Source organism: Rhipicephalus microplus, chromosome 7 (assembly GCF_043290135.1).
Source record: "Rhipicephalus microplus isolate Deutch F79 chromosome 7, USDA_Rmic, whole genome shotgun sequence".
NCBI classification, from domain to species: domain Eukaryota; kingdom Metazoa; phylum Arthropoda; class Arachnida; order Ixodida; family Ixodidae; genus Rhipicephalus; species Rhipicephalus microplus.
Genome location: NC_134706.1, coordinates 141,571,130 through 141,591,073, shown reverse-complemented (window position 1 = coordinate 141,591,073; position 19,944 = coordinate 141,571,130). Strand labels below are relative to the sequence as shown.

The window sequence follows — 19,944 nt, the reverse complement described above, 5'->3', positions numbered from 1 at the left end:
TTCACCTAATCCAGAAAAAAGACCTCTCGTAGGGTAACATGAGAGGAGTACCCGCTCGGCTGCTCTGCCTTGGGCGCGCGACGCTCCTGGTGGCGCATGTGCGGACAGTGGCCATCCCCAATGGCATCCCGCACTATAGGGACTACCACACACGCGCACAGAAACTCTCTGCCTGATTTCTCAATCAAAGGTTTGTTCAGAACAAATGTTTGACGATTTAACATGGGAGAGCAATAAGCTGTCCCAGTTTCGAGAAGCAAAACTCAAACAGGCCTCCGACAAAACAAGTTGTTCAGAAATTACAAGCTGTTCAAGCTACGCATGTGCCAGGATACAGACTACCACAGCGTTAACCCACGCGTCAGGCACTGGTACGCGGCGGTACAATTCACAGAATGTAGACGACCAGCTGGAGCGCAGGACGTCAGCGTCGTCTTGTCGGTCTTTCCCGGCGCCAGCCAGAAGTCCCTTCTACACTATTCTCTCTGAAAAGCTTTCCAGTCATCTTTTCATTCAGCATACCAACTGTAGCAAAAAGGTTCGAGCTGAAGCACCGATTGCCTGCGCTGTGTGGCAGCGCGTTTAAGTTAGACCGTTCGTGAATTTCAGCACGTAAAAAAGGGTGAAGGGACACTAAACGGTCGCAGCGTGCGGAAACGCAGTTACACGACCGTTACTTACCCACAATGTAGCCCATTGTGACGTCATCCGGCAACCTGATGTGCTCGCCGATGCTGATGAACTTCCCGCGCCTGCAAAAACGAAGAGTAAAAGAAAACATTTTTCGTATAACCATTCGGACGATTAATATACTGCTTCTGACACTTGTGTTATATCCATTCAGGTTGAAAAAAAAAAGTAAAGTAGACCCTTAGCTCGAATAAACATTTTTTTTTCGTCTCTTATTCAGGATCTGCCTCACTACAAAGCGATAATTCACCTGCTACAGAGAGATTAGCCGAAACTGGCACCTTGCCCTTCTAACACTGCCACACCCAATTCCGTTTACCAAACTTGGGTATCGAGCCAGGAAATATATTGCCGAAATGTTGCATTAGCACATCGGATAACGGCAGAGTTCTGTTAAGGCGTACTGAAGGAGTGCACGAAGCACGTAATGTAGACACACATTGACATATGAGAGAAATATTATGTGTAAACAGCGCCACAACGGGACGAGCAGAGGTAACACACAACACGAGCGCTGTTACTACTCTTCGTCCCGTTCCTACGCTGTTTGCACACAGTATCATGTATCAACTGCATGGTTCTTCAAGGCACCCTTTACAAACACATATATATATATATATATATATATATATATATATATATATATATATATATATATATATATATATATAGTGGGAGTAATAATTCAATGGGCCAGTTAGTCTTCGTGAAGGTATGGGATATGGCACAACGGGAGCGTTGTCAACAAGGATAAATATATTTATTTCCCAACAGTTTCGGGAGGGGACCTCCCTTCATCAGGGGATGAAGGGAGGTCCCCTCCCGAAACTGTTGGGAAATAAATATATTTATCCTTGTTGACAACGCTCCCGTTGTGCCATATCCTATATATATATATATATATATATATATATATATATATATAAAATAAGGGAGAGAAGTGTATATACCTAAGGGCTCGTATTTCCGTGTTTTAACACAATATTAATGAGATATAACAGACAGTAATGCCAAGGAATGTACAGGGGAAGTTTTTAGAACCAATGGAATGTAAATAAGAAGAAAGAAAAGTGGATGAAAAAATTACCAGCCGTGAGCAGGAATCGAACCTACGACCTTCGAATCGAACGCATCGAACGCGTTATTCGAAGGTCGTAGGTTCGATTCCTGCTCACGGCTGGTAATTTTTTCATCCACTTTTATTTCTTCTTATTTACATTCCATTGGTTCTAATAACTTCCCCTGTACATTCCTTGGCATTACTGTCTGTTATATCTCATTATATATATATATATATCATTGTTGTAACAGCGGAAAGCCGAAATTTACGAATATTTAGGCAGAGCTAACCTACGTTTATCAGCGTTGGTGATGCTTTAGAATATGGGGCACACTTCACAGAATGCCATATTAAAGCTAAATAATGTTGTAGCACTTTTCTGGCTTCTGTTACCATTTACGCGAATAGCTTTTGGGGACGCAATTGACACTTTTCTTTGTTTTGCGAATTTCACCTCAAAAATTCTTTCTTTTTTCAAATGTCGACCTTGTCGACATTTGAAACTGCACCTGAAACCTTGCTTGACTTACTATGAAACACTCAGCATGAAAACTTTATTAAAACAAACGCCATTTATTATGTAACTGTAGAAGAAGAAGTAAAAACTTATGGAGGCGACCATAATCGTTGGCTTAGGTATCTGGTAGCGTCACTCGCACATCGGCATTTGTGCGCTCTGGTGTATTGCCCGGGTTGACATTGTGTTTCGTCGCGTTGCTGAAGCGAATCTCGAAGAACGCGCACGAAAAGGCACGAGGTTGAGATGTATACTCTGCCAGTAGCTTAATCGATCTCAGCTAATCACAAAAAAAATGACTGTTCTTTCAAGAACCTCATTAAATTAATTTTCATTAATTGTCTACGACAGATGATGGGCCCTTGCATTATGCGAAGTTATGCTGATATACCGTTTGTACCTAATATAACTCCTTAACTTAAACAGGTACTAATTTTATTTTTATAAATCTACATGGTATATTCGTAACACCGGAAGGGCCCAGTGCTCAACCGGAAGTGCTTGTAATAAAAGCATGGGCGTCAGTCGTTGCTTCTGCCACTAACAAAAATAGGAAAAATAAAAAGGTGCAGCTAACAGAGTTTATTTTCATCCCGGTGGCGTATCCGGCTGCCAGCTGAAACAAGGTGTCGGTTTGGCGACAACGACGGATCCAATCAAGAGCCCGTCCTATCCCGCGCGTCGCTCTGGATCTTCCCAGGCGAACCCTGTGTGCATGCCCCCCTGCCCTCATTCAAGGTTCCGAAGAGGAAATCAAATTGACCTCCGACACGTGATTCAACGAGCGCCCGAGAGTCCACGCCCGGGTCCGGTCCCCGGTCGAGCCACCCGGGTGCGCGCGCACACACCGACGCACACACGGTGTATCGCATCTACTCGACTCTAAGCAGCGGTTCCGCGCGCAGGATGCCTGCGAACGCGGAGTGTTTGTGGTTACGGTTCGTGTAAAAGTGAATACAACATTTCGAAAGCAAATGAAGGCGCATGTCGTTACGAGATGTACGCGTATACACGAAAATTGAGGCAACGATTCGGGAGTATAGTTAGCCATGCCGAGTGCATGACGGCAAGCTCCTTCGCTCAGAGGAAACGCAAACGAGCCGCACTCGTACATTACGAGACTCATAAGAATACTCAACGGCAAATATATAGATCAAATGATAACAAACCGTAAATGCGGAAAAACAACAGAGCGAGAACAAGGTGAACTTACTAATTAATAGTTTCTGTTATCGCACTTATCGCGATATCACCCAGGAAAACGTATCCATTCTGTAAACTGTAAACTATAAACTGTAAACGCCATATGTTATGCATCGCTTGCTATTGAGTGCATTGATATGCGTGCAAGACAATGATACGACGATTTCAATTTTGTACATTTCTGCAGACCATTACTTTATTTTTGTGTAGTCGCGGAATATCAACAACAACACAAGGGGTTTAACGTCCGAAAACCACAACATAATTACGACGGACGCCGTTGTGAAGGGCAGCGGAAATTTCGACAATTGTGGTTATTTAACAATGAGATCACAAACTATACACTGGCCTCATTTCACCTCCATCAAAATGCGACCACCGCGGCCGGGATCTAACCCACTACTTTCGGGTCAGCGGCCGAGTAGACAACCGCGGCCGACAATCCCACTATGTCGTATCAGTGCACTCTTTCTTTTATGCGGACTTCTTTCCGTAAGCTTTTTAGCTATATACACCATCACTTCCATTTATGACACGAATGATTCTGTGAAAACTGTTGTTTCAGGCGGCCACCCCAAGAAAGTGCCAGCTTATGTGCGATTCAACGCGGTAGGTCATCCGCAGCAATTGATACATTGTCCCGTGAGCGAAAACAAATCGGTCGCACCGGGTGTTTTCCTTTCTCAGCCGTTCATATGCAGTTATGGCACACGTTGGCCGCGGTCTTTCATCCAGCGGTGTTTATTTGGCTGCCAAGCGTTTGTGCTGCATCCTGTCGGCGAGTTAGGAGACAATCTATCTATCTATCTATATATATATATATATATATATATATATATATATATATATATATATATATATATATATATATATATATATATATATATATATCGTCACGTTCGTTCCTCTTCAATGAAATGCGAACGTCACCACGGTGGGCTTTCCTACTCGAAGAAATATTATACGATTCCCTTTTGTGGGCTGTGGCTCGAAAAGCACCATAAATGGAGCTAATGTGAAGAATTTACAATAAAGAGAGTAACCGCAGCACTTTAAATCGTTTCAGTGCATGTTCTCTGTATAAAAATCACGATATGAGGGTTGTTGCATGCACTGGGTAGCAATGTAACCACGTGGGCGGCATTACCGTCGAGTTATGCTGAAAATGTTTTCTTCATTTATAACGGTACTTCCGCTTTTCTTCATATGTAGCAACAGGAGGCAAGACTGAGAATTCAAACTACAAAGCTGAAGTCTTCGAATTTAGAGACTGCGTGCTGTGACGACCCGGCGTAACAGCAGCAGAAATCGACAGAATATTTTCAACGAAATACTCGGATATGTTTGCATGGTTTGCCGCCTGACCTGCTATTCCGGATGTCGGATGATGACTTTTGTACATGCATTGACCCCCCCCCCTCCCCGCCCCACAAACGCACTAAGGACATATTCGTAGGGTTCGGTTACGGCATGCTGTCTCTGCCGAAACACGAGCAGAGCTTTCGCCTTACGCAGCGCACGGTTCCAAGAGATACCGTAGCTTCAAGTTCGAACGGCGTTGCATGCGCAGTATACTGCCTTTACAATTTGTTGCTCTTAGCCGCTGCGGGGAAAACGCTCTCTAAGTGTTCGGAACAGAGCGCAATGAGCGCGTTTCGAAGTGCAAGCACAACGCCACATTTGCATATATAGACAGGAACTAAATAAAAAAAAAAAACGTCCATGACACGCTCAAGAACCCAATATAGCAGTAAAAATTAACTCGGTGCGCGTCTGTTAACGCATCTATCGCAGCTCGCTCTTTATTTGCGCCAGTGTACACGCCATGAACGAACGTTTACGTGAATTTAATGTGCCATAAAGATTCCACACGATATACGGAATAAGTGTATACGTTGCATCTATGTAAACGAGCGTCGGAACACAATCGCGAAGCGCAGATCACACGCCTCGCATTTCCGTTTACCTACTTCGATTTCGAAACCGACAAAACCGCAAGCTCCGTTGTATTCGCGATTATTTCTTTCTTCTTTCTGAATGTATAAATGTACGCACAGTTCCATGCGAGAAAAAAGCGGGCGACACACGATATCCTTTCAGATGTAGGTCGCAATGCGACTAGCGCCCGCGCGCGAGCGAGCGATTACACATTTCTTTTTTTTTTTTTTGCAGTTTTCCCAATACCGGCTCTAACACAATTCACGATCAGTCCGTGAGCTCACCGTTGTGTAAAACGGGAGAGTTGTCTAGAGATATTTCGCAACAGAAACCATCGTCAAGTACTTTGTCATCGTTCTCGAATATTTCGTTGTTCTTGTAATACGCTACGATGCTCCTCGCGGAAACACATACGGGGCTGCGCAAGCGCAAGAAAGAGGAACGTCTTCAGGCACGACCCCCCCCCCCCCCACACACACACACCCACAGAGGCTTTCATGCTGAAGAAGCAGAAATACATATCGTGACTGGCAACTGTTGAACAGAAAAAAAGAGAAAAGATAGCGCGAAAGCAATACTAACACAAGCAGCACAAATTATTCGAAGCGCCAGACTGCCAGGTACTGCGCACTGCGTCGCCGCTTACTTCTTCGCTGCCTCGAGAAACGAAATTATAATCACCGGCTGCCAGCAAGAACAGCTGCGCCGCCACTGATTTCGCACAGTCCGAGGTACGCACCCAGACAGATTAGGCAAACGTCCTTCTGATACTGGTCCCGGTTTATTGGGTATGGAAAGCGATACAGCGTACAGAGAAGCAGGGCACGCCGTTACACTGGACCACGCGAAAACGTTATCCGCAGAGTGCCCGATGAGAGGACGTGTATACAGTATTATACTTCGATTCCGTTCGCCTGTACAGCGGGCGGCGCGCGTACGGTTTTGTTTTTTCTCTCTTCAATAATCATCCGGCAAAAAGCAGCTGCCAGACCGGAACAAATCTCCGCACCGCCCAGCCTCCGTTACGGACAGTCTTTCTTCGGAAGGAAGAAAAGATGCACAAATAAAAGTTAACGAAGACTGGTCGTTGCAGCGCGCGGACTATAGAGCGCGGCACGGCGGCGTCGGCCAAGCCCGCGCAGGGACGCGTGTGTCCAGCGGTGCGGCGATAAGCCGCGCAGATAAGGGCGGGGGAGCGGTCGAAATATGTAAAAGAGAGAGATACCCGAGCAAGGAAGGAGAACTGGAGCAATGAGTCGACAGGTGAAGACAGAAAGAAAAAAGGCGCGCGATCAAAAAGTAGCGGTCGAACAATGTAATAAACGAATAAACAAAACCAAGAGAGCTCAATTAGACAGGGTGCTGTCCGTTCGATGAGAACGAAAACAAGGAATACATTAACCAAAAATAAACAAGCCGCCCTACAAGACTGCCACCCCTCATTCTTTGTTGCTCTTTTACTTCGCCCCACAGCTGTCTGGTCATTAAAATCATCGAACGCGGTGCGAGACTAGGCGGCCGCCATGGCGGCCTTCGCTGAAAGATGAAAGAAAGACCTAAAGCACGGTAGTGTAAAGATAAGTTACATACAGCCAACGCCCTGGCTTCAAGAAAAAGGCGTGCACTTATATTCCTCCACGGTGGTGGTGGCGGTGGACCGTTCCAGAGGCCACCACTCCCTGCAGTTCTAGCTCTGCATGAGCGACGCCAGCGCCACCGCTTCCGTTCAGTCTAATCGTTCGAGGAGGTCGCTGCGTACGCACACGGTGATACTGCGCGTTAAAAAAGGTCGACTGGAGGGAGCGGGCCCGCAGAGCGAAATTTATTGGACGCCCGAAGCGACGCTCTAACGAGTCATTCATTACCCGCATGACAAGTAATTATAAAAGGCAAAAATTAGGTACATCGAACGACGGACGACGTAGTCATGGTTCAGCTCTCTATCTTGGCGCATCGGCGTGATAGGGAAAAACTATAATGTTACAGTATTACGCACCGTAACGGGGAACCCTCTCGAATAGATTAATAATGCGGAATACGCGCGTTTCGTGTTCAGCGGCGAGTCGGAACATTTCGAACGGAACATTCAAACCAAGTAGAAAAACGCCTTGAAGCGAAAAAAAAAAATAAACGAAAGAGGCAGAAAGAATAGCGGTGGCTCCATGATCGAGCAGTTCATAAAATGATCGCCACGACTTCCAGCAATCCTTATATTATTTACAGACTTACGAAGTGGTCTAAGTGCAATGACAGCACAATTATATTTTTCGAAATGTCACCAGGAGCGATTCGCCGAAACATGACAGCAACTCCTTCAGGGGCCATTTTGCGCTCAAGTCGCATGGCACACAGCGGGTGCAGTCTCTGTGCGGAGCGTCCGTGCGGCCAGAGGGTTAAAATTGAACGCGCAAATACGCACAGTGTGTACGGAGGTTAGGGTTAAAGGTCGCTGGTATAGTGGTCAGCTCCGCACTGTCGCGTTATGTTACCCACGGAGGTATTCCGGCTATATTACATACAGTATTGCATAGTAATGACAGCCATATTTAACGATAGATCTGATGGCCTCGTCGATCGCCTCTATTGCCATAAGGCTACAAAATGAATGAATACGAAGCCGTGGCGCTGAAACGACTGAGGAAGAGAACCGGACGTGCGCTGTAGTCCTGCCCCTGTCCTCTTCCTCGGTCGCTCAACGCCATGGGCTCAATGAATGTAACCAGCCCTAAAGTCTCTCTGCAATACGGGTAGTTGGGACAGTTGGCTGAAGTTCGCTTGGTTGAAAGGGCACTTTACTCTTAATTCATGCTGATGCTTCACTCTCACGAATCATATACTCCGCAGAGGAGGACGCTGATGATCAGCCTTTGAATGACAACACAATTCTAAGCGCACTCGCTTGCTGCTCAAGCGTTGTGAAGAGCCTAAACAATTTACTATGAAATCGCAATGACCGTTCTACATTCCATCACCTCAGACAACACTTCGGACACCTCCACAGATTCAGCGTATAACGATGTTTGACAGCACTTTTTGATTTAGTGTAGCTGTTAGCTAAATAAGTGACTGATTGAGATATAAACACAAGGTTTATGGTGACGCAGTGAGCAACTGCAGAACACCTTCAAGGGAGGTTAAGGAGAGACAATAAACCAGTCTACACTGATAGCTTATCATTTACAAAGTTTATTGGAGTTAATTATATTTACACGTTGATTATCAATAAAACTCGAGGCCGTTCTGGTCGCCTATAGCGTAGGCGTCACGCGAGCAACACGACTAGATGGTGGTAAGTAAATAAATTAATTAAAACGAAATTATGGCGAACATGCTTGAAATGGCGACCATGATGACTTTTGTTTTTGTACTGAAAGTCATCATGACCATCCAAAAAAACTTTGCTGGCCGAAGCTTTTCATGGCTGAAGTTCTTTTTTTTTTTAACTGGTACTCATTCGCTCAACAAAATTTCTGAAAACTTTCCACTTCAAGTATCTGCCCCTCTTCGAACCCAATGCAATTTAATTTTACTTATCAATGATTACTGAGGTCCTAGCACATGCTGCCAATATCTCTGACGAGAATGGTGATGGAAACTCGGGGATATTTCTTGCTTTTTCAAGCGTTTCATAGCTTATGAGACATTTTTTCGCAGCAAGAATGGCAATTTTCGTATTGTGATAGAGAATTTTAATAGTGTGATACGAATATTTTTCGCCTTCCGAGTCTCTTTAAAACCCACGTAGTCAACAACATAGGGTCGATAAGCGGTGAAGAGCTATGAAATGGGATGACCACGGCAGCGCATGGAAATGCAGCCTGGAACACATTCAGCTGGAAGTTAAATTATAGACTACCAGTGCGAGAACGAAAGCCCACATTTTAGGAGCATGAGTAATAAGCAACATGAATTCATTGTCAACGAGTTGGCTATAATCCATAAAACATGTTTTAGCGAAAGGAAGCAATAGCACAACGGGAGAAGAAAAGACGATACACAACGCCAGCGCTGCTCTAAGCGCTGTCTTCTCCTTTATATTAGTTCTATTGTGTCTGCGCTTAAACACCTTGTGCAGAATCTGAAAACAACTTCGCAGCTTCTTGCACAGTTCATAGCGATTTATGCCGCATTCGTAAGCCTTGCAAGATATACATTTTTGCCTAGTTCACATCTCTGCTCCCAATTCAAAACCAAAGAATGACTTGAAGAGACACTAAAGAGTTGGTTTACAATGACAAACTGCACTTCTGAGAGCTATAACATCATACGTTCGACAATCATAAGTTAACATTGACGGCGAAAATCAAGTTTGAAGTTTCATTTAAGATCCACGCCGAAATATCCGCGCGTGACGTCAAAATTTTCGGAATGTGTTTTTCGCATTTTCGCGACATTAGCTCAATGAAACTTCTGAAACTTCGTATGTTAGATCTATGGCACCCAATGATGACAACGTACTTAAAGTTTTTGTTGATTAGAAGCCACGTTGAAAAAAAGTTGACGGCCTCAAAATTTATGACGTCACGGTCTTTGGTGCGGAGATCTCAAGGTGGCTTCTCCACACGCATTGCTTTTTCGTGGGTTTTCTCACTTATCAAGGGTTGTGAAATTGCACTTTACTAATACGCGAAAAATTGTTTTCCTCTTTGAGTGTCCCTTTAAAATGTGAATTATACGCTTCTCGCCAACTGATCATAAAAATCATAAAGAACAATAAAACGAAAGATACCTTTGAAGCACTCTCTCACGATATAGCGGCTTTTCAAACGGTGAAAAAAGTAAAGAGCGAAAGAGGAGCACTGACACGACGTTCAACAGCAGCACCATTGTTTTTACAAGCGCACGTGAGTTGTTGCGTCACTTATCCGTGTGTCACTGACTCGGCGGCATGCTTTGACGCGCAACATCACAACTGAAATCGAACACACACACACACACAAAGGGGCAGGTGGGGGGTAGTAAGGGGAGAGACACTTCGCAAAGGCTCCAGAAGTGCAACGAACGAGTTCGACATATTCCCCGTGCCGCATCGGGGGAACGATGCTCAAGTGTTTTTCCCACCGTCGTGACGAGAGAGACAGAACGTGCTTAGCGCGCACAGCAGTCGCTCGCTCTTTTGTTCACTCGGTTTCCGATCACGAATCTTCGCGCGCCGACCAGGACGACGCGGCGGACGTTTGATGGACGCCCGTCGTGTTGCGTCTGCGAAAAGCCGTCTGCCAGGGCCAGTGCACGCGCGGCGTCCGCAGCGCGCATACTGATGTCGCTTTCAGCCGTGCTGCTGCAGCCATAACACGCGCACGACGCGCAGACGGGAAGTTTACGACGTCACGGAGCAGCGACGCAACGCTTTAACTGTTCTCCTAACTCGTGCCCGCAACATCAGAGAACGCCAGACCTCTCCTCCCAAACTATATCGCCCGACCTTGAAACTGAAGCCGAAAAGGAAGAATGCCGCGTACACGCGGCAGCAGAATCTGAAAGTCAAATGATCGCGCCCGTCTGCTCGCTCACTGCACGACCATCGTCTGCCACTCTTCTCCGCCAGGAGCCGCACCACTCAGTTGTGGCACATGATGCGGACAACGTTGCGTTGGAGCCAGTTTTGTTCTTCTGTTCACGTTTCGCCGACTCCCCGGCAGCCCAGGAGGCATTGGTGCGGTGCAAAGAAGTGACTCTTGCGGTGGGTCGGATCAGATGCGATACGTTTCGCTCACTGTGGCCATTCTAGTACAACTGCCAGCCATCAGCGCCCCCCCCCCCTCCCCCGATCGCCGGCTCGATCTTCAGAAACTGCACACCGCCGCCAAAGCACTCGTCACTCTTTCGACAGGAGACAACCGCGAGAGGCCGCCACCACAGCAACATCTACAGGGATTCAACCTCCTCTCTGGCAACCATCTTTGTGTCAAACACCGCCGCTACCGCTCTGACTAGCTCTGAAAAGGGCACCGCGTGTCGGCTTGTCTTTTGTGCCGGTTCTGAGCAGTCGTCCCGGCCGACGTCAGTCCTGTTTTGTCGTCTTATTTAGGTACTCGACTTCAATTTTTTTTTCTCTATCTCACTCTTTCAGTTCACTTAATAAATATGCAACTGCAGTTCGCACTACTAGCCACACGAACGTCTAGAACCATTACTACAGAGACCTGCGTAGATTCTCGTTCGCCATGGTAGCGTTTGTCGTTTGCTTTCTGTTCGCCTACCACCGCCTGCCGTCTCTATCATTTCCTTCAATCTAAGCTTTTGCACCTCGGCGTGAGAGCGCGTCCTTGAACACGGTGTGACGAATGGACGTACTGCAGGTCCAACGCCATTTTAGATTCGGCTACCTTAGTTACAGTGTAGGGGCTGTGACAGCATCTTGGGAGGAGTGCTTATGGCGATCTGCTCGCGGCTGCTGCAGGCAAAGTGGCGTACGCACTTCAGGCTACCGGCTTGTCGTCCATGCCTCTCATGTGACCTGATCACGCTCACTGTAAGCGCTTACTACAGGTCACAACAAGCTAAAAAAATGCCCAAAACTGGGTTGAAATGACCGAACAAGGTCTGAAGTCGTATAATCGACAGAAGTAACCAAGAAGTAATCGTTATAATTAACTTACTATTCCTACAAAGACGTTTCGTACACATGGGGTTGACTCCAGCTGGGCGCCAGAGGAGGAGCAACAGACTAACTGAGCGAGCGAGTCTGTGGCTCCTCCGCCCCCTCCTTCTTCTCGTCAGCGCGGCAAGGCGCGAAAGTCGCTGTAGGCGACGCATATCTCAACAGCGATAACAAGCAGGGAGTCGGTAATGCGCAGAAAAGGCAGTGCAGTGTGGCATACCAAGATTGCGAATCGCCCTAACGAGATCCTACTTGTGCCGGAGAAGCCCTGCAAGCTGGAATTGCTGGAAGGTGGAATTGTAGGAGTCCCTTTAAACTAAACACGACGGGTACAACCCATTTTTATAGACTCCGCGCACATTCGGTTGGGGAAGCCAGAAGCTGAGTACATGTAAACTACCACGTGCCTTGGTGCCCGAAACCGATCGCGGCGTTGAGAGAAGCGTGAGCTGCACGCCGGATGGCAGCAAAACGTCGAGATGTCCACAGTGACCCGCAATGACCAGCTTAACCAGACCTTTCTTTTTCTGCTGTCTCGAGCGAACCCGCTGATACGGATATACGGCAACGCGTATATTATTAAGTCAGACCACCGTAAAAAGTTCCAGCTGCCACCAACCCTCCTCTTCCCTCCCTTACTAGGCCTCTCACCTCCTCAGTGCCCAAGCAATATGCAAATATTGCACGCGAGAGGGTGCAAGTTACAGGGCTAAGTCCGAGGAACCGAAGAAGTCACGACACGACGCTCTGCACTGCGCAGACGCAGACAGCCCTCTATATGCAGGTGAGAATCTTAACGCACACTTTGCGTTTACCAGGAGGGGACGTTGCGCGCGCAGAGACCACAAAAGGCGACTGGCAAAGCACGAACACATCCGAACCCCGAAGGTTGTGTGTGTTCGTGTCTCACTCGCTGAGACAGGTCTGCAATGATGAAGACGTGTTGTCGAGAGAAAAATAACAGAATATCGACAGCCACGTTTATTTTTTTTTTCCTCTACGGCTTCATGACAGTGGCGAAAATGAAGGCCTCTGCCCCGCAGCCCGCGGGCAGCAGGGCCTACTGTTGTCCTCGCGGTCGGTTGGCATAGGCAATTTTCTTTCCTTCCAGCAGCGTGGGAAACTCACAGGGGGCGTCGTCGTCGCTGCACGCGGGGCCACTTGCGTTCGGAGGTGTCAGTTTTCTAGAGATTGGATCGTGCCGCTCCTGTGTACACCATGACGGCCGAGGATGAGACGCCGCCTTTGTTCGACGCACCCCTCCTCCTTCACTCTCTTTACTTTCCCCCTCGTATATACCCTCGCTAGCGGAGTTGTGCCTGTCAATGATGAGTTTCGCGAAGACACCTCGCACCGAAGGACTGAAAGAGATGCGTAGTGAGGCGTCCGCGGTGATGTGTCATTATACGGGACCCAGATGAGATCGATGGCGGTTTTGACGGCTCTTTCTCGTAGAGACGTCTGAAAAGAACAAAGGTGTCAATGCTGCTCGCCACAGTCATACACCCCCCCCCCCCTTCCTCCATTTTTCTTTACTTTCGTTGTTTTCTCGTCTTTTGTCCCATAAGGTATGGCCACCACACATGGCGCTGTTCAGAACTTCGCATGATTCCTCCACTTATATTTTTTTTCTCTCTCTTAGCAGTCACTGTGTTTGCTCTGCACAGGAACGAATCCAGCGGACGAAACGCAGGGGATGACTTGAGTATTCTGTATTCTGGCTTCAGGCGGAACGTTAGCACGCTATCGCTACCGATTAAATCGAGAAAGAAAGAACACAATTGCTTTTTGAGATTCCCGTAAATCCCTACACCCAAAGTAGAGACCGCACGCCACTGCATTGCTAATGCAGACTATCGAACATACCGAGAACACCATGACACTATCCACGGGTAAAAACATGAACGAAAAGCTTTGAAAGCTTTGACTCATAACCACGATGCGCGCTTCCAGTGCACGTCGAGTTACATCAATACCAACTCAGCAGTACAGCCTGGCTTGGTACACTTATCATCGCCAAGCTACGAAATCTGCGACCACTGCATGGCCGCAGCACGGTGTCCACGCAACCCAAACGAGATGGCATAGGCACGATAACTGGAAAACGGACCATCAATTTAGAAAAGCGTGCGTGTACCATGCCGCGGTGGCTCAAACCATGGCCCCTTTCATGCAGACTTGCCGTTTCGAGCCGGTCTCGCTGACACACGCGTGCTCACGCAGCGGGGTCAGCCGGACACACGCCCTCGAAGAGGAGTGCGAACAGCACGAATTCTTCGGACCACGCATAGCCGGTCAACTAGCACGCTGCTTCCTTTCCAGGGACGAGCATCCCTCTTTTACGGCTCCACAAGCGCGCCTGGGACGGAAAGCCACGTGCGTCTCCAGCGAAGCTGCATGCGACCTTCGCATAGCAACGGTGGTGTGTGCAAGTTGCGTGCGCAACACACTGCTGCGTGCCTGTTCCTCGGCGCATTCAGAGCCAGGGCCCACCTGGCCGAGCGTTCCTCCCCGGTGCCTGACATGGCCAGCAGCCATGGCCGAGCACGAGAAAGAGAGTCAAGCGCTTGGCTTTGCCCCGTTGGTTGCGATGTGCGTGCTTCTCGCGGAATTCGCGGGGCGCATCGCGTGAGCAGCGAGCCGGAACGCAGTGGCGGCACTCAAGTGAAATGGACTCGCGCTCGGTGCACGCCACTCCGCTCCCTTGCAGCAACCCTCCTCGTGTGGCGCACGCTGTTTTTTGGAAATGATGAGGTGAACGCCGTGGTTCACTGCGTGGGATGTCTGCTGAAACCGAGCAGTTTCAGCTTCTAATTTTTGTTTCTTCCTTTCTGCCGCTGTATACCGCACTTTTACAGCAATGTCAGCGGCATATAGAGGGGGAAAACTCGTTTTCTGGGCTCTTGGACCGCGAAACAGCATAAATGGGCCAATGGTTCGTTACGTCTACGCGTGTATACAGAAGAAAACTTTGTTTTAGTTCGAGCACCACGCGTAATCATTGCGTGGAAGCCAAATCAGCGACAAGAGAAGGCTCTTTTAGCGGTGCGTACTAGTGCAGCTTTCTGTGGAGCTGTTAGCGTTGCCGCTTTGTATCTGCAGCAACTAAACGATACGTAAGTGCAACAGATTCGTACACTTGAAAACTGCTGTAGGGACGCGCTTGGAATTTCACGACTTCGCTAACTAGACGAAGCGACAAATCATTCTTGGCGGCGCAAGGTCACGAAACAGCTGAGCGAATGCCCTCGGCCATTTCCGCGAGTATCAGTGAATATTGTAGTACTGTTCATCCAGTTCGTATATGCACGATACAAGCGTCCGTTGACATATAGGCGGTGGTGTTCGCCCCGCCAGAAATGAAGGCGAAGTGCTGGACACCAGCGAGAACCATAACACGCACGAACACCAGTTTAACGTAGGATCACTGGATTCTGTGCCGACCGTTTGTTCCCTCGCGATCTCCGACGACAGCGCTGCTCTGGCCGACTGGGTTGGTCCTACGCCACCTCCTGCCGCCGGTCCTCTACGAAGACGACAGCGCAGCTCTGGCCGATTAGATTAGCCCTACGCCATCTCTTGTCGCCGACAAGAGCTCTCGCAAGTGGTGCCCTGTCCTCGGACTTCTGTGACCGTGTTTCATCTTTCCTATTTTCTCTTTACTTCCGTCGTCGCTCGCTGTCCCTGCGCATCTCTCTCTCTCTCTCTCTCTCTCTCTCTATATATATATATATATATATATATATATATATATATATATATATATATATATATATTTATTTATTTATTTATTTATATACACCTTTAATCCTACCCGTTTAATCCCTCCTTAACCCCATCCTTTGTGAGCTACTGTTGAGGTGTCACACCAGATGCAGACAGTTACGGGGCTCACTTTTCTTTTCTCTTCCCTTTTATAACCACAATGTCAGTTTAACGTAGCCAGGGCATGCAGTGTAACTGTTGTAAAGCACCGCAATTACGTAAATAAATGCCAAACATGACGCACAGCAACAGTTTCATTGTGCGCCACTTGCCATTCAAAGTTGCTTCGGCTTGTGTACCTCCATTAAAACTAAGAAAAAGTTCCGCGAAATGTCTGCTTCAATCAATGAAAAAACCTTGGGACACGGGGTGTCACTGGAGTGAACATTTGAACAAGCCGCCTTGCCTACTTCAGGCTGATGACTCCAGTGTCACTCTGGGCTGGACGGTTTATTCCTGCCACCACTGAAAGTTGTTTCGGACTCGAACTTCCTCCCTTCCGAAAGACGGAACGGCTACCGCTCTGACTGAGACAAAGGAAGGCAAGCAGTTTACCTATCAAAGCGCTATTGCTCCATAGAAAAAAAAAGAAAAGAAAAATGCCAGCTGCCGTTCTTGCCGCTCCCCGGATTCGTTGGCCACGTTCAGTGCATCCAGTCAGCAGCGCCTAGCACGCATTGCTCGAGCCTTGCAAGGGCAGTGCACACGCTTGCGCAGCGCAACACCACGCCGCGTGGCCCTTTCTCTAATTTGTGCGATTTAGGCCCCCAAAGGTCGCCTTGGCCGTCTTGTACGGACTCGCGGAGGCCGTCCGGCATAGGCAACGCACTTTCGCTCCACGAAGAGAGTACGCACGTGCATACTAGGTATAAAGGGCGGGACACCGACGGCACACCACGAAGCTACAGTGGGGGAACCTACGTAGTTCACGAACTACAGAACGCGCTCATAATGCGAGGAGGCTTGATTGAAAAGAGATTGCGCACATTAAAAAAAAAAAGAGAACTCCCGCATCAGTAAGCCGCGAAGGTTATGTTTTATTATCATCGTTTTCTCTTGTGATGCATGCTGCCGTGCCGAGACGAGATGTGGCAAGGAAAACGGTGGTCGCGTTCCGGGGGGCTTCCCCTTCGACTTACCGCTACGTTCGAGATTACTGAGCAGCTTACTCCTGTGCACATGAGGGGGGTGCAGGTTTGTGGGGGGAGAAGGAAGGACGCCAACGACCCGCGCCCCCTCGTCACCCCTGTGCAACGGAAAGAATCGTGCTCCCCACGAGAAAGGCGGCAGGTGGCGCTAATGGCGAAGCGAAGCTGCCCCACCCCCCCTCCCGCTTCTGACACAACCATGCATTCCGGCAGCACCGTTGTTCGCATCGACTTCAACCCGCTTCACCTGTGATAGTGCCCCCCCCCCCCTTTTTTTTTTTTGCGTGAATGCCCCCTCTCCTCTCCTACACCCATGTGCCGCAATATTTGCCACCCAAACAACGCTGGCCGGTCACCTTTTCCGTGAGTCTGTCTGTACGTGTTGTTTTCCTGCCCCGCTCAAAAGATCTGTTATTACGTTGATGTGTTTTTTGTTCTTTTTAGCCGCCAAAGCGCTCCCGGTGTACCCAAGCGCAGCAGCTGCTTCGAGGGCACCGACTCCCTTTTCGCAAGTGGTTCCTTCGCTTTCGTAGAGTGCTCTTCTTCTTCCCCACTTTTCAAACGCCCCGATTGTGGAAGCTGCGAGTTGCGGGCACCAGTGCGACAACATTGGGCCCGGTGCGCACAGCGAAGGGAAGGCGATACGAGGACGCGGTTTTTGATCATTTGTAACAGGAGGTACTACACGGCACCGAGTCTGACAGTGGCGATGTTTATTGCCATTACCTGTTGAAGCGTTACAAAGCCAGATATATTTTTTTCCGTAAAGAAAGCGGGATGGCGCGGAGGTTACGATGACTTCATGGATTTGCGTGCTTGTTCTCAGTGTGTGTGTGAGAGAGAGACTACAGAATTACCGAATCCTTAGAGAGGTAGCGGAAGGGGAGGGGTGTTGAGCTCCCCATAATATCAGCTCTTGCTTTCTCACAGGCAATGCTGCAGCACTGTAGTGTCAAGCCTTGCACATGCAGCGCTTCATGACCCATACACCTCAAAACCGCCCATTTGCTGTTCAAGTCGCGTACAGGTGGCCATGCGAAATTCGAACTGTCTATTGGGTACCCATTTTCCCTGCATTCACGCACTCGTTCCTGTGTAGCCCCATTTGACTGTTTCTTGTGTAATTGTCTTCCTTCGTCTTTTTCTTACTGTTTCTTCTTTCGAGTGCCCAGCCTATATCTGAGACTACAGTTTGTGTCAGGCATACTACGAATTCTACGCCGTGCGAGTCTGCGTGGTGCTTGCCTTTGTGGGAGCCCTGGAATAGTCGAATGAAGACTACAGCGATCCACAGTCCACACTACCCCCATAGAGAATGATTTCAGTACAACATTAATGTTTCATTCTGAGTTGGCGCCATGTATTTTTCTCTCTCTCTTTCTGTGGGAACTGGCACATACGAACAGACCGACGCGGCCACTGTCAACAAGTCCCTGGGAATCCTGTGTAACAGTAGGCCACACGTGTGCGTTCCAATTTCCACGCGTTTCTCTTTCCTTTTTGCCAGCAGGCCTTACGCAAACAATGAAAAAAAAATAGAAAAGAGCAAACCCCTTTCGATCTCCTAAATGTGCGTAATGGCTTCGTATACCTGCGCATACGCAGGCACTTGCTGGCGCGTGAAGATAGGAGACTGCACGTGTTATGGCACTCCACAGGAAATTCGCCCAGTACCACCGAAGCTGTACGCATACGCGTAATAAACAGCAACGACAACGTGCTTCAGAGATGGTACCCTGGTGCTCACGCGATAGAAAGAAAATCTCATTTATGATGTAATTAACCTTAACAGGGGCCGTAATAAAAAAAACGGGAGCAAGATGTTAAACCCCGCAAGTACTTAATTCACGGCTTAAGCTGACTAAATTGGTGTCTGGGCTAGCCTCGACGCCTCCACACTGCAGCGTCGAGTAATGCGATGCACATGGACCAATTGATGAAGTGCGGATAGCTGCATTTTATTTCCCTCCCTTGTGCTTGCATATTCGACGCTAATGCAGCATTCATCACATTTTGCTTATACAAGAACGATTAACATGTGCCTTTCGTCTGACAAAAGGCTTACACTGCGCCGCGGCTCGTTTGGCCATTTCCGAAAAAAAGAAAAAAAAATGCAACACGACTCGAGGACACGCTATTACTTGGAAACACGTTGCGGAAAAAGAGCTACATTGAGGAAATAACATCGCACAACACTGACGCTTCTCTCTGTCATTCCCTGATAAACGTACTGAAGCCGACAATACCTCGAAAAAAAAAAAGACAGTGATGTTGGCCACGTGCGTAGTTTTATCTCAATGTGAGTGATCTTTCTCTTCAAGAAAAACTAAACAAAAGAAAGCAGCAGCTTCTGTTCCTTGAGCTAGTCCATATAATTCTGCCCGCTTTACTCTTGGGAACTACAGCCGTACCAGAAGTGTCACTTGAATGGGAGACTCCTTAAAGCTTCCGTCACTCGCCTGTCACCGTGAATTCTCCCGCATATGTCTTCTTCCCAAAATATACTAGTCACACCCTTCAAAATATCCTCATTCTTCCTCCTTCATATATCTCCTCTCGTTCTGACCACCCCCAAAAGGTGGGAATCATGCGTGCGATGCCTATCTCACACGTGTTCTCAATCAGACATTCCTCGAACATCACAGGACTGGAACCATCTTCCAGGATGAATCCCATTTATTGTTCACCGTTCTCATTTTCAATGACGTTTTAATGTCACCAATTATGGGATTAAGATTACTCGGCAAACTGTCAGATTCTTGTTTGTTTAGTTGAGACTTCTACAGTTACTTGCTTAATTATGTAATTATATTGTTTCCCCGACAGTCTGATTGTTGCTTGTCTAGTTACGGCTTGTAATGTTAGTTTTAGCACACATTATATTTACAGAACAACGTTTTATTGTATTTTTTGTAATTTAGCACTTTCCTCTATAATGCATCTGACCCTGAAGGTGATTCCAGCAAGCAAGCGAATGATAACCGAATAAATAAATAAACAGAGAAGGAAGAAATGTGCA

General features: G+C 47.8%; 1 protein-coding gene across 1 annotated transcript in view; it reads right to left on the bottom strand.

Annotated features, from left to right (window-relative positions):
• Positions 1-19,944, bottom strand: part of fng (Fringe glycosyltransferase) — a 125,234-nt gene that overhangs the window by 25,792 nt on the left and 79,498 nt on the right. The window contains exon 7 of the mRNA XM_037430973.2: positions 682-752. Within this exon, the coding sequence (XP_037286870.2) occupies positions 682-752 (71 nt within the window). The remainder of the gene's footprint in view (positions 1-681; positions 753-19,944) is intronic.